Here is a 13,402-nt window from a genome sequence, read left to right as displayed (position 1 = left end):
CCTTTTTTCCTTCAGCTTCAGTTTTGCACACGACACATACTTGTTGTTGTCGCCTTCACCCTAGAAGCGGTGAGGTGGTTTATTGGAGAATAATATGTTATTTCTATGCTATCAGCTTTGCCTGGTACACTTGGTACAACTGTCTGCACACTGAGAGCTGCACACTCTAAAATTAACCTAACACAAGGTTGCTGGGAGGCTTGATCCTCGCACCACATTAGACATAACACAAATAATGTTGATGCCAACATTTTGGGCTCTACGCGGGTTTAAGATAGAGTTACACGGAATGAACGTAGACACTTGGTGCTGCGCATGAAGAGAGCTGGTAGCTGTTGATGTGAACTGCTCCTACTGACATTGAGAGGTATGGGGCCGCCCTGCTAAAGCCCGAATGAGACCTTCTTAGATATAAAATAATATGCTAGATAGGGTGCGCGAAATATAGGTGATATAGATTTCTATAGAAATTGCATTATAACATGCTAGCACCTTTTGCTTACTATGGATTAGTGACTATGCTGCTGACTCTGATTTTTATAATCTGCATTTTGGTATTATACAAGATACTGCGTTTGAGAACTTTGCATTGAATAATAAATATTTCAAACTTGCACTTGTGTTCTTTGACTCTCAGTTTTGGTTTGAAATGATTATATAACGAAAGAGTGTTCATGTGTTCCACGACTCCTGAGGTATTCTAAAGATCATGTTCTGGTTTGTCTAAGACATGAATCATTCCATAATGATCCATGAGACACTGTAGCTAGCTAGGTAAGGGGATTTCTGACACTGAGATGAGTTTTTGGATCATCCTAACTCACTGAGGTTCTAGATCTCTATGCACAGTTCTGTGGGAGAACGGAAACCCTGCTACAGCACAGAGATAGAGCAGTACTGTTAGTGTTGGTACTGAGTGCATGTATGACTGGAAGGAGTGCATTACATGAGAGCTGTAATGCTGTGTAGTACATCTGTGATGAGAGCATGCAGCAAGTGCATGTGTGCTTGCGAGAAGCACAATACATGAAGGGTGACATGCTGTGCAGGGCACACATTTTTAGTGTTTATGCTGGCAGTGTGTGAATTTGCAAGCAGCACAGCAGGGCACAATATATAAAGGGTACAATATTGGGCAGTGTGAACAGAGTGATTGTGAGTGCTGGATTATTTCCATCTGGGGTGGCACAATACATAGAGGGGACCATATGTGTTCTCTGTATGTATACTGAGTGCAAGTGGGCCTGAAATGGTACATTTCATGGAGGACCCTGGGTTCTATATTGGGAAGTCCAGGCCTGCCTGGTGAAGACATGAGTAGGGGAGGAATCTCTCTACTCCCAAACAGATTTGTGTATTGATGCAGTCCTGTGAGCACACTGGAGGAAGGGGGAGAGAAATACAGACACTCGCTGTACATTAGAAAAGGAAAGGGCCTAAACACATCTCAGGATGGGGATATGACTGATAAGGGAATCATAAAGAGTAGGGCTGGGACCCTTGAATCAACCTGTTGATGTACATAACATTGTGGTTGTCATCTAGGTATGAACTTTAATCACTCCAATTTCCTCAGTTGTGGTTGGACTATCAGGTTTAGAGTCTCTCCTGCTGTGACTGGCATACTTTCGATAAGAAGAGAGAGAGACAATTGTACACTTCAAAAAAGGCAAAAAACCCAACATAAAACTTCAAATAACCAGACCCTAAATCACATTTAGTGTCTGGAAATGGACTATAATAAGGGGTGGTTGAGACATCAAAGTTTGTCATCTACCAAGCAGTCAGATGGGATGTGTGAGAAGGAAAACATGTGCAAAATGTCTTTCTGTGATCAGGACTAGGGACCAAAAACTGCTAGTCTGCCAATAGGGTGGGGGACATCACCCAGGGAAACTAAGAACATTTACCCTGGAGCCTGGAGCACCAGTATCTTCTGACTTGCCAAGACCAGAGGGCTGTGTGAGGAAGGGGAGAACATTGGAGGGAGAGGGGTCTACTGGGGATCCCTAATTAGAGGAGTCCCAGAGCACGGTGTGAAGAGATGGTTGTGTACTGATCAAGTTATTTCCTGTGGGCAGGAGTGAATTAGTGACCCCTGTCTGCCAGAAGAGTACTTAGTGGACTGAGCCATGCATCAAGGGGCATGCAGAGAGCACCAAACCTATATTGTCTCTTTGCGATGACCCTGGATAGCCGTGTATGTCAGAGAGGTCCAAGTCTAAAGACACTGTGCTGACAAAGCACCAAGACTTGTGTGAGCCTATGAAGTGACCCTGTGAAGTGACCCTGTGTGCCAGGAGGGGCCACCGTGGTAAAGGTTATTGTAGAGGAGGCGTCTATATCAGAGATCTAAACTGCCAACCTAATGGCCTCAATGACACCAATGCTACCAGCGTCCTCGACAACATGAATAACATCAGATTAACCCGAATCGTGATCAACTCTACCCATAATGCAGGACATTCAGTTGATCCCATATTTTTCTCCAGCGTCAAGTACAGCCATATCACTGAACTCGTATAACCCGCCCAGTCCATCGTCCACTTCCACATCTTCAGCCCCTGCACCTCCCCCACAGAGCCACCTAGCACCCCACTACAGCTGGAGCAAAGTATTAGCGAGACAATGGGACAATGTCCTCAACACATCATGCCCTAAATCTATAACAAACCTGGAACAGGCAGTCTAAAACTTCAACTGCGCCAACATCATAGCCCCCATGAAGGCCAGCAGACACAGAAGATCTGCCAAGCAGGCAACATCATACACCAAGGAACTGAGAACAGCAAAGCAACACTGCAAGCAACTGGAAAGAAGATGGCACAGAACCAAAGACACCTCAGGCTGGACCACCAACAAGGCCTCTGTCAAACTCGACCAATGGCTACTGAGAAAGAAAAATAGGAATACCCTAGCCAACCGCATCAAGTACAGCTCCAACCGCAGCAACATGCTCTTGAACATCGGGAGAGAGTTTGCCAACCGCACAGCCACCGAAAACAGCATCAGCCCCTCCCAAGAACTATGTGACAGACTTGCAGAATTTTTCCACAACAAGATCACCACCATCTAAAAGAAATTCAAAACCTAGCCCATGCTCTCAGACTTTTTATCTTACACCTTCATCACTCACCAAAATCAACACAGACCACCATCTTACCAAATACCACCACAATCATGAACTCTGTTTACCCAGAATTCTCCATTGACCACTGCCTGTGCCATATTTCTGACCTCAGAAGGCACAGGATCAGCAGTAAGCTAACCACCCTCTTCAACTTCTCACTTGCCAAAAGCCACATTTCCCGAAGAATGGAAGCATGCAGAAGTAAAACCACTCCTCAAGAAACCGTCTACTGACCAGAGCGAACTCAGAATGTTCAGCCCCATCTTCCTTTCTGCACTAAAGTCCTGGAAAAATCCATCAACGAACAACTCATTAAATATATGGAGCAGAACTAGATACCTCACAATCTGTATTCCGCACCAACCATAGCATGGATTCTGCCTTGACTGCAGCTGCCGATAACATTAGAGCCCACCTTGACCTGGGAGAAATGGAAGGTCTGATCCTCCTCGAACTCTCAGCAGCCTTCAATACCATTTCTCAGCACACCCTGATCAAAAGATTGCATCACATCGGTATTCAAGGAAACGCCCTCAGGTGGATAGCTTCCTTCCTCACCGGAAGAACAGAGAAGTTCCGACAACTAACGTTCACTTCTGAACCCAAGGATATCATCTTCAGTGTTTCTCAAGGCTCCTCCCTCGGCCCCATCCTTTTCAACACCTACATGACTCCCTGTGCCAGCATCATCAGAGTCCACGAACTAAGCATCATATCATATGGAGATAACACTCAGATCATTTTCTCGCTCTTAACAGACCCCACCAACACCAGAATCAGCTTCCACAGGTGCATGACATGCATTGCGGCCTAGATGAAGGACAACTGCCTGAACCTTAACTCCTTCCATGCTCATGACGAGCTCAGCTCGTCATGAGGCACAGTGCTCGTGTGCTGATGACGAGCTGAGCTCATCATGACCACACCCATTTCTATTGACCTTCAGCACAGCAGAGGAATATCTCAAGCAGCCAAGGTGTTAACACAGACAAAACTAAAGTGCTTATCTTTGGAAACAAGACCCTTGGAATGACTCATGTTGGCCCTCAGAACTAGAACCATCACCCAAACTGACCAACTACACCAGAAACCTCAGCATAATCCTGGCAAACAAACTAACATGGAATCCCAGATGAACTCAGTCTCCTCTGCCTGCTTTCTCACACTTTGCATGTTATGCAAATCTTCAAAAACTCCCCCTGAACACCAGACCTACCATCACTCAGGCCCTAATCAACAACAATCTAGACTTTGGCAATGCACTCTATGCCGTGATCTCTGCACATCTTCTGCAAAGTCTCCAGACCACACCGAATATGCTACTTACCAGTATGCATCTGGTCTTGGCATGTAGGGCTGCTGACATTCATATCTGTGCATAGATCGCCGCCTAGTGTTGGGTCCGGATGATTGCACATTGTTGTCCTGGAAGTGTCTTCGAAGTATCACGAGATAAGTGGCTCCTCCCCTGGACTACAGTGCGCATGGGCATCGACTCCATCCTCAGATTGTTTTTAGCCATTGTGGCCAAGATGGAGTGAAACTAAGTGAATGATGACCATGCTAGAAGTATATGTGAATTCTGCAGCTGCTACAGGCGCCGGGGAGGAGGGCGGGCGATATGAATGTCAGCAGCCCTACATGCCAAGAACAGATGCATACTGGTAAGTAGCATATTCGGTTCAAGGCATGTGGGCTGCTGAATTCATATCTGTGCATAGAATACATAGCCGTCCCTCCATTAACGGCGGCCGCCCGTGCCAGCTGCAGCAGTCTGGAAAAGTGTTTTTAGAACAGCCTGCCCTACAGCTGCCTGCTGTTTGGAGTGCACATCAACACAATAATGCTTTGTAAATGTGTGTGTGGTAGACCATGTGGCTGCTCTACATATGTCCTCCAAAGGGATATTTCCAAGGAAAGCCATGGAGGCCCCCAACTTTCTGGTGGAGTGGGCCCTTGGTGGAATGGTGAGAGTACGCATGGCTTTTAGATAGCAGATCTGAATACATTTAACGATCCATCTAGCTATACAAGCCTTGGAAATGGGGTTACCTTTGTGTTGTGGCACAAAGGCAACAAAAAGTTGTTTAGTTTTCCTAAAATCCTTGGTCCTATCGATGTAATACATCAGGGCCCTCTTGACGTCATGGGTGTGGAGCATTCTCTCCGCCAATGACTCAGGATTTTGGAAGAAAACAGGCAATTTAATAGTTTGGTTAATATGGAATTGAGACACAACCTTAGGAAGGAATTTAGGGTTAGTGCAAAGCACCACCCTGTTAGAATGAATTTGAATAAATTGCTCTTGGATAGTTAGAGCTTGTAGCTCACTAACTCGTCGCAGCGATGTAATCGCTATGAGGAAAGCCACTTTCCACGTCAAGAATTGGATCTCGCAGGAATGCAGTGGTTCAAAGGGAGGACCCATCAGCTGGGTGAGGACCACATTGAGGTTCCACTCCGGAGCTGGTGGAGTCCGCGGAGGAATGACTCGTTTGAGTCCTTCTAGAAAGGCCTTAGTGGCAGGCACCCTGAAAAGTGAGAGGTGCTGCCTGTTCTGAAGATAAGCGGCCATTGCGGATAGATGTATGGGAATGGAAGCATAGGCCAGATTACATTTGTACAGATGGAAAAGAGAACAAATGATGTTTTGAATAGATGCATCTAGCGGGTTAATGTTGTGGTCTGCACAATAAATGACAAACCGCTTCCACTTTGCCGCATAGCATGCTCTTGTGCTGGGCTTCCTTGCCTCCCGGATGATGTCCATACAGTCAGGAGGCAAGTGTAGGTAGCCAAACTCTAAGACTTCAGGAGCCAGATCAACAGGTTGAGCTGTTGCGGATCTGGATGCTGAATGTTGCCATAGCTCTGCGTCAGAAGGCTGGGTGTGAGGCGTAGCCTCTGATGCGGTACCACGGACAGTTCTAGAAACGTGGTGTACCATGGTTGGCGAGCCCACGTTGGAGCAACCAGGATGAGAGTCATCGAGTGCTGCCTGAGCTTGCGTATCACCAGCGGTATCAGGGGTGCTGGGGGAAAAGCGTACGCAAATTTTCCTGACCAGTTCATACATATCGCATTGCCCTGCGACTGTGGGTGTGGGAACCTGGCGGCGAAGCTTTGGCATTTTGTGTTCTCCCTTGTGGCGAACAGGTCTATCTCTGGATGACATAAAGAAAAACAATGGTCCTTGACTATTGATCAAAAAGAATTCTTATCTGAAAATCTTTTCTAATTTTGGAAATGCAATTAAATCTGCATGCTTTAACTCAAGCAGGTGGGGGAGATATATTCAATTTCACACTGATTTTATACACATTAAATGCAAGAAAAAAGGCAGTACCCAAGATTAAAGAAAAAGGGATTGTAACCACACTTCGGATATTTGTACTAACCAAATTTACATATTTATTTACAGTTTCATAAAACAATTGTAGTTATAGACGGCGCAAGTACAGTGAGGAAAGGAAAAGGGGTGCTCAAGTGTTTAGAAGGAAAAAAGAAAAGTGTATTATACTGTACAATTTCAATATTTACAACAAACAAAAGCTGGGAACCTTCCGCTTTTAGGTTGGCCTGTCCACACGGTTTTGAGGAGAAAGAGGTGGGACAACATAGGCACAGGCACACAAGTTGAAAGGCGTCAACGTTTCGACCCTGGTGCTCTAGGGATATTTGGGGCCTCGGCTGCGGGTCTTCTTCAGGACAAGGGACAAGGATGGGATTGGTGGGGAAGCTTGGCCGTGATCAGGCAAGTAGTCTGGTTAGGAACACCAATGAAGCTTGTCAAGGGAAAAGGAACTTCGTCCCGGCTTCCAGGGGGTAAGTCACCTAGTGTTTTGAAGGTGATCTGGTATGGATTTACTTGACTGGTCAGCTTGTTCGTTAGTTAAAGTGACCACTATGTATGGTTGAGATGGAAAGTCCTACCGGTGCCCCCACGGGCGGCCCGGTGGTGAAAGAGTTGGAAATAACCACGTTTCCTCTTTGTATATATTTAATATATTATCTTTTGTTGGAGTCCGGTACTTCCGTCACCTTTGCAGGAAAGGTCGGGATACCTGGAAACCACAAGCAGTTAGTTAACGTGATGCACTCCAAACAGCGGACAGCGTTTGAATACAGCCGTATTCCATTTCAAGCTGATGATCCTGCGAAGCACTGCAGAACCAAGGACCAGCCTACATCAACCACCATCTGAACTTCCATCAGCCTACCAGACAACTATGCTCCACCTCCCTCTCACTCGCCCACACCCCTTGCATCTACTGAAGCAACAATGGAGGACACTCCTTAATCGCCCTCACATCAAAAAGATAGAATGACCTCACACTGAAACTATGGATCACCACCTCCATACTGGAATTCTGGAGAGCACTCAAGACTTGGCTGTTAAACTGAGTCTCCAGAACCCTCACAACCACCAAGCACCTGGATACCCTCCTGGGTGATTAGTCACCCTATATAAATCCATTAGTTGATTCTTTGCCAGGGGCTATTGCGACAACCCTGTATTCCAGGACGGGTTGTCTGTACTGATTATTGCCAAATTTGAACGTTGTTTAGGAAAACTCGAGCTGCGACCTGCAGGTTGAAATTGAGCACCGAGACCTGCCTCCTGGCAAAACACTAGAGACTCCTGATGATGCAGAGAGGACTTATCTCCATCATAGGGCTTCACTCGGGAGCATGAAGATCAGCCCCAGTATGGGTAGAAGCTAATGTTTCCACACCAATGGAAAACTGTAGCAGCTCATATCACCCTTGAGGCCTCAGACAGTGCTGCTGAGGAGAGTCTATGCATGCAGGGTTCTGACATGTGTCCCATGAGAATTCCACCTCCGCTGAACAGGATCAGAGCATTGCAAGTGCCCACAGTCGGGGCACCAGTAGAAACACTGAATGCTTCTGTGCTGCTGGAGCAAGTAAGGAAAACACGCTGCTGATGGTGTGGCAGCACTATATACACTTTTGACTATTTCCCAGCAGTCAAAGGGAACTTTCAGATAAGGCCTACTAGTAAGCATTCTCTTGAAATAGCAACTATTAAATGGATACTAACCCTGACCACATTACAAGGAAGAGGGTGATACTGAGAGTTGCCAGATGAACACTACAGCGCTGCCCTCAAGGTGCTAGTGCTGTTGCTTACCAATGTCGTATACCTCTCTGGATGCGATTATTTTTCATTTAAAACAGGTATTTCACTGGACTTTAAGTTATGAGTCCTATTCACTAATCTGTATGTACACTTTCCAGTAGAGAGCCTTTGACATCTTGTCCACAGCTACCACTGACAGTCAAGGGTAGAAAGGGTACCTGGCCCAGTATGTCCATAGTACGCCAGGTCGCAAGACATCAGGAGAAAATAGCCCCAACCATTGTGGTTGGGCGCAGTAGCCTCTGCATGCCCCATGGCCCTCCAAAAATGGTTCTGGCAGAGACTGTTCCAGTTCAACCGATTCTGTGACAGTTTTTGAAGCCACAGGTTTCAAATTAAAGCACCATGACATAGTAGGCAAAAATGCTTTTTTCAAGATACTGGTTATACCCAGTTCTTGTCTTGCAGTTTTTATTGGTAGAATGTTTCTTAAAGTAATGTGCATGTTTCAGCAGGTTATGCCACCTGATTTCAGGAATTTGAGACCATAATAAATGTGTATTCAGAAAATCATAGTCTGGACTGTCATCTACCCTAATTCAGAATTTAAAATCTCTGCTGTCTTGTGGGCCTATTTGGGATATCAAAAACTGTGTTGTGCCATGTGATCCTATTCAGCTACTTGCATGTGTTGAACCTAACTTGAATTTCACAACATAGTAAACCTAATCTTTTACCAGAATCGAAAATGTGTTGCGAAAACTGATGTCCTTCTTCCTTTTCTTTTGTTTTGCAGGATATTAGAAGCACCCTGGATAGGTAAGGTTGAATTATTGTCATCGTCTCAGTGTGTAAAGAGCTGGTCTGGCTGCTGTGCAGAAATGTCAGTACTAAACTCACACGAATCCACTGTGCTGCCAAAGCAATGCTACCTCATGCAATTATAATATGTAGGTCACCTTCTAGCTCTTCTCCTACTTTTCAAGCACTCCAGTGTTGAGGCCCCAGAGCTTGATCTCAAAACATCGACAGTCTTAAAAAATAAGTTTTCATTTAAAGAAACAATAATTGACTTTGCACAAAAACAACCTCGAGACTTCTCAAGTTCTTGTCTCATATAAATACCCAAGGAGCCAAGGGAAACTCGCATGTGTCCACCAAAAGCACAGTTGTCCACAGAAAGTGCCTCAAGTTTTTCACAACCCCAAAGTACTGAAAACATCATTGAGTACTTTCTGATGCTCAAACGTCCCTCTAGTGCTTGAAACATCAATGAAAATACTCTCCTGAACCTGTCTCATTATTTAGTTGTATTCCCTAATCTAGGAAACATAGGTAAGGGTTTGTGTATGTCTGTCTGACTGCAAGTGGCCCCCGTACCCAGAGGTATATTACTGATGAAATTGAAAGACGTGAAGAAGGGCAAGATGGCGGCTGTGTGGCTGAAGCAGTAGCCACATCCCCGCAAAGCTAAACGTTAATATGGACCCATAAGGTGCATTGATGGCACAAGAAGAAATGGGATGAGGCAGCACACAGGAATCGGATCACTTCTGGCTCTTCGGGCAATGACTCACATCGCAGACCGATGGGAGTTAAAAGGTCACTTTTATTAGCAATGATAAAACAGCATCATAATGCAATCAAATCACTTTAAATAAAAATATACTGCCCCGCCACCCCTCGATGATCCCAACCCTTCCTACCCGCCTCAATACCGTCCCAATCTGCCTCCCAAGAGATAAAGGTGACAAATACCAATAAAACCTGGGGAAAAGAACCCCAATAGGTAAAATGTGTAGCTACAAAAATATATATGAATGGGAGGGTGGGTGGGGCATAAAATGAGCACGCTTCCTGCCCACCTGACGCTGTACCCCCAACGCCACGTTCTAGGGCAGGCGCCTCACCTGCACGCAATCGCTCTTGGGCGATACCACGCGCCCGAAGCTGCCCGGGGGTGGACATTCTTTGAATGCCACCACCAAACCCCCATCGGGCAATGACTCACATCGCAGACCGATGGGGGTTAAAAGGCGCTTTTATTAGCAACGATAAAACAGCATCATAATGCAATCAAATCACTTTCAATGAAAATACCCCGCCCCCCCCCCCTCCATGATACCAATGAAACTTCCCCCATATCGATCCCCCAATGGAATTAACCCCATATCCCCTAAGAGATTTCCCCCATGAATTCTTCCCCCACATAGATCCTGAATTCTCCCCCACCTGGAACTTCTACGCCAACTCCTTATCTCTGTTTCCCTTCTGACCTGAGCTATTCTGCCTGCCCCAACCCTTCCTACCTGCCTCAATCCTGTCCCAACCTGCCATCAGGAAAAAACCCTGAAAGGCCGTTTTCCTGTCCCCCCCACGCCCCCTTTTGTAACGTGTTTGAATTGAGACATAAGCACATATTGAGGCATACCAAACCCCCAAAATCCATAGAATCATTACTGCAAGAATAAAAGTGAATACTTTAATATCATACATGACCCCAAACAAGAAGGAAAGCCGCTTGTGCAAACCTTCAACCCCACGGATGTAAACCCAAAATATAGGATAACTTATCTTTCATATTTACAATGTACAATTAATTTGCAATAAAGGTTAAATGTACACCATCGATCTGAAAAATGTAATGTCGTCTTTACCGATGTCATCATGCAATAACCAGGATATTTCATTGATGAGGCAGAACTGGCGAAGTTCTCTGTTAAATTTTTGATGGGCCCTGTCGATGGCAGAAAACTTCTCTGTGCCTCTCCACACTGGCCTAGATACGAGTGCAGTAACTACTATTTTTGTATTGGGCCAAGAAAGCCCAATTCTGGCTAAGTCAGCTTTTACTTCAAGAAGGAGTCCCAGGCCAGACAATTGAACTAAATCATTTACCCCAAATGAATTAATAAAACCTTAGGTAATGGCTTATAAGCAGCCAACTCGATCAAACTGGGTAACAGCTGACCCCAATTCATCCCCCTCTTACCAAACAAAAAATGTCTGTATCCTAAAAACTAAAACCTAAAATAACACCATAATGGCTTCTGTCTGCTTGCTTGGCCACCCATCTGATGAAAGAATGTCCTATAATCCATACATTCGCCATGGATGGTGATGAAGGAATGTGGGAACCTAGAAAGAGATGGTACTGGTCTGGTTAGGAAATTCCTTCCCGCTGGAATGTGCGCACTTGTTACATGAAACAACGAAGTTTCACTTGTGCTAACGTTCACAATAATTGTAAAACTGTTTTCACTATGGGTTCAATCTTCTTTTTTTAATTTTTATTTTCATTGATTTCAAAACTCAAAAAGATTCAAATCCAATTAATCTTGCATTCGCATCACATGAATTCAGTAACCCAATGCATTTCAGGTCGCTCCATGGACCCTTCCTCAGGGGTCTATGAAAATAATCAACAAGAAACTAATTAAACATAAGATATGCATAAAAAAATTGAGAATTCATACACATAACGGATTACTATCTTGCGTACAACAGTTTATCCTATTGAATACTTGTATCGCTTCTTCGTCTTCACTGCATTACAAAGCATAATGGTCATGTTTCCCTTCCATGCACAAAATAACTCTATTGTGAAAAAGAACAATAACTAACAATCTAATCAAAATATATTGCGGTTCAATATCAGAAACATTATAAAACCCTAATTTAAATGTGTCAATTTCAGTGGCTGCATCTTATTAACTAGTCTCCACTCCGCTCTATTCACAATTAGAATTACATATGCAGTGAGCCTCGTGGCTCACCCGTGCCAATAGCAAGCAAAATCCATCGATTTGACAAAGTTGTCTCCTCTCAGCATGTGTTACGCTAAGCTCATTGCGTGCATTATACCTCAGGGAACTATCGACTTCTCTATGCGCTGCCATATCTTCTTTTTAAGTACTTACTCGGAATTCGTTAATGGCACTACTCGAGGTTCACAGACTGTGAGTCATCCTGTTAAGAGAGTTCCAAACACTCTTTCCTAGTAGGAGGTGTGTGTTAAACGTGGTAAACGCCATTGTGAGGTCACGTATCTACCTCGCACGGCAGGATTTAAAGAGACCCGTACTTTTGTATGCGGTGCGTGGTCGAGACTGTGACGTGGTCACGTGTCTACCTTACGCTGCAGGCTGGCAATTAAAGGAGCCCTTTTTTTGTTTGGAGAAAGACAATAAAGATATGTGATGTTTAATAAAAGGTTTGGAATATATACAACAACACAGGTTGTAGCTGCTATTGTAGATAATCATCAACTAAGGTGGCTGAGTGTGTGAAAACAAATAGCATTACTATATTCAATGCACAAATGTATCCTCTGCAATCACAATATAATATTTGAGGAAAACATAAATCAAAGAAAACAAGATAATTCCATACGGTCATTCAACCCTGACGGTTGTAGAGAGTTCAGTTTTTTAATCCAGATGAATTCTGATCTTAATAATTGTTTATGCGGATTGATGCCTGGGCCAGTCTTTAGAGCTTCCATCACAATGTATCTCAGTTTGGACACATTATGTCCTGCTTCTAGCCAATGCATCGCAACCTTCGACTTTTCATTCTTCAATCTTATGTTACTTTTATGTTCCTTTATTCGAACTTTGATTTCTCTTTCCGTGATGCCAACATACATTTTGCCACATGGGCACTTGACAGCATATACCACATGTTTTGCGTCGCAAGTGTTGTTGTATTTCAACTCAATTTTGAAGCCTTTTGAGGGATGTGTTAGTTCTTTTCCTTGAATTACATTATTGCAATGTGTGCAATTGTCACATATTTGCATACCTTTGAATTTCGCAGGTGACTCTTTTTTGACTTTTTTGGATAACAGTTCCTTTATGTTCCTTGACCGTTGGTATGCAAAAATCATCTCGTGTTTATTGATGCATTCCAAGTCTGTTTCTTTCTCGATCAAATGCCAGTGTTATTTAACAATGTCTTTGATCTTGTTAGCTTCTGTTGAATGATTTAAAATGCATATATTAAAGTTCTCCTTGGTTTTGATGCTCTGTTTCAACAGAGTAGCTCTTTCTATCTGTTGTGTCTTCTCAATTGATTAATTCAGCAAGGTTTCAGGATATTCTCTCTAGTTAAACCTTTCGGGGAAAGATGTTAATAGTTTTTTTAGCATCCTCTTCTGTGTTAGTAAT

General features: G+C 44.1%; 1 protein-coding gene across 1 annotated transcript in view; it reads left to right on the top strand.

Annotated features, from left to right (window-relative positions):
* LOC147725107 (uncharacterized) overlaps positions 1-13,402 on the top strand; it is a 352,179-nt gene that overhangs the window by 94,703 nt on the left and 244,074 nt on the right. Inside the window, exon 4 of the mRNA XM_086918171.1 lies at positions 9,031-9,053. Coding sequence (XP_086774297.1) covers positions 9,031-9,053 — 23 coding nt within the window. The remainder of the gene's footprint in view (positions 1-9,030; positions 9,054-13,402) is intronic.

This window comes from Lissotriton vulgaris, chromosome 4_1, assembly GCF_964263255.1.
Source record: "Lissotriton vulgaris chromosome 4_1, aLisVul1.2, whole genome shotgun sequence".
Lineage (NCBI taxonomy): Eukaryota > Metazoa > Chordata > Amphibia > Caudata > Salamandridae > Lissotriton > Lissotriton vulgaris.
This window is presented reverse-complemented; position numbering and strand designations above follow the sequence as displayed.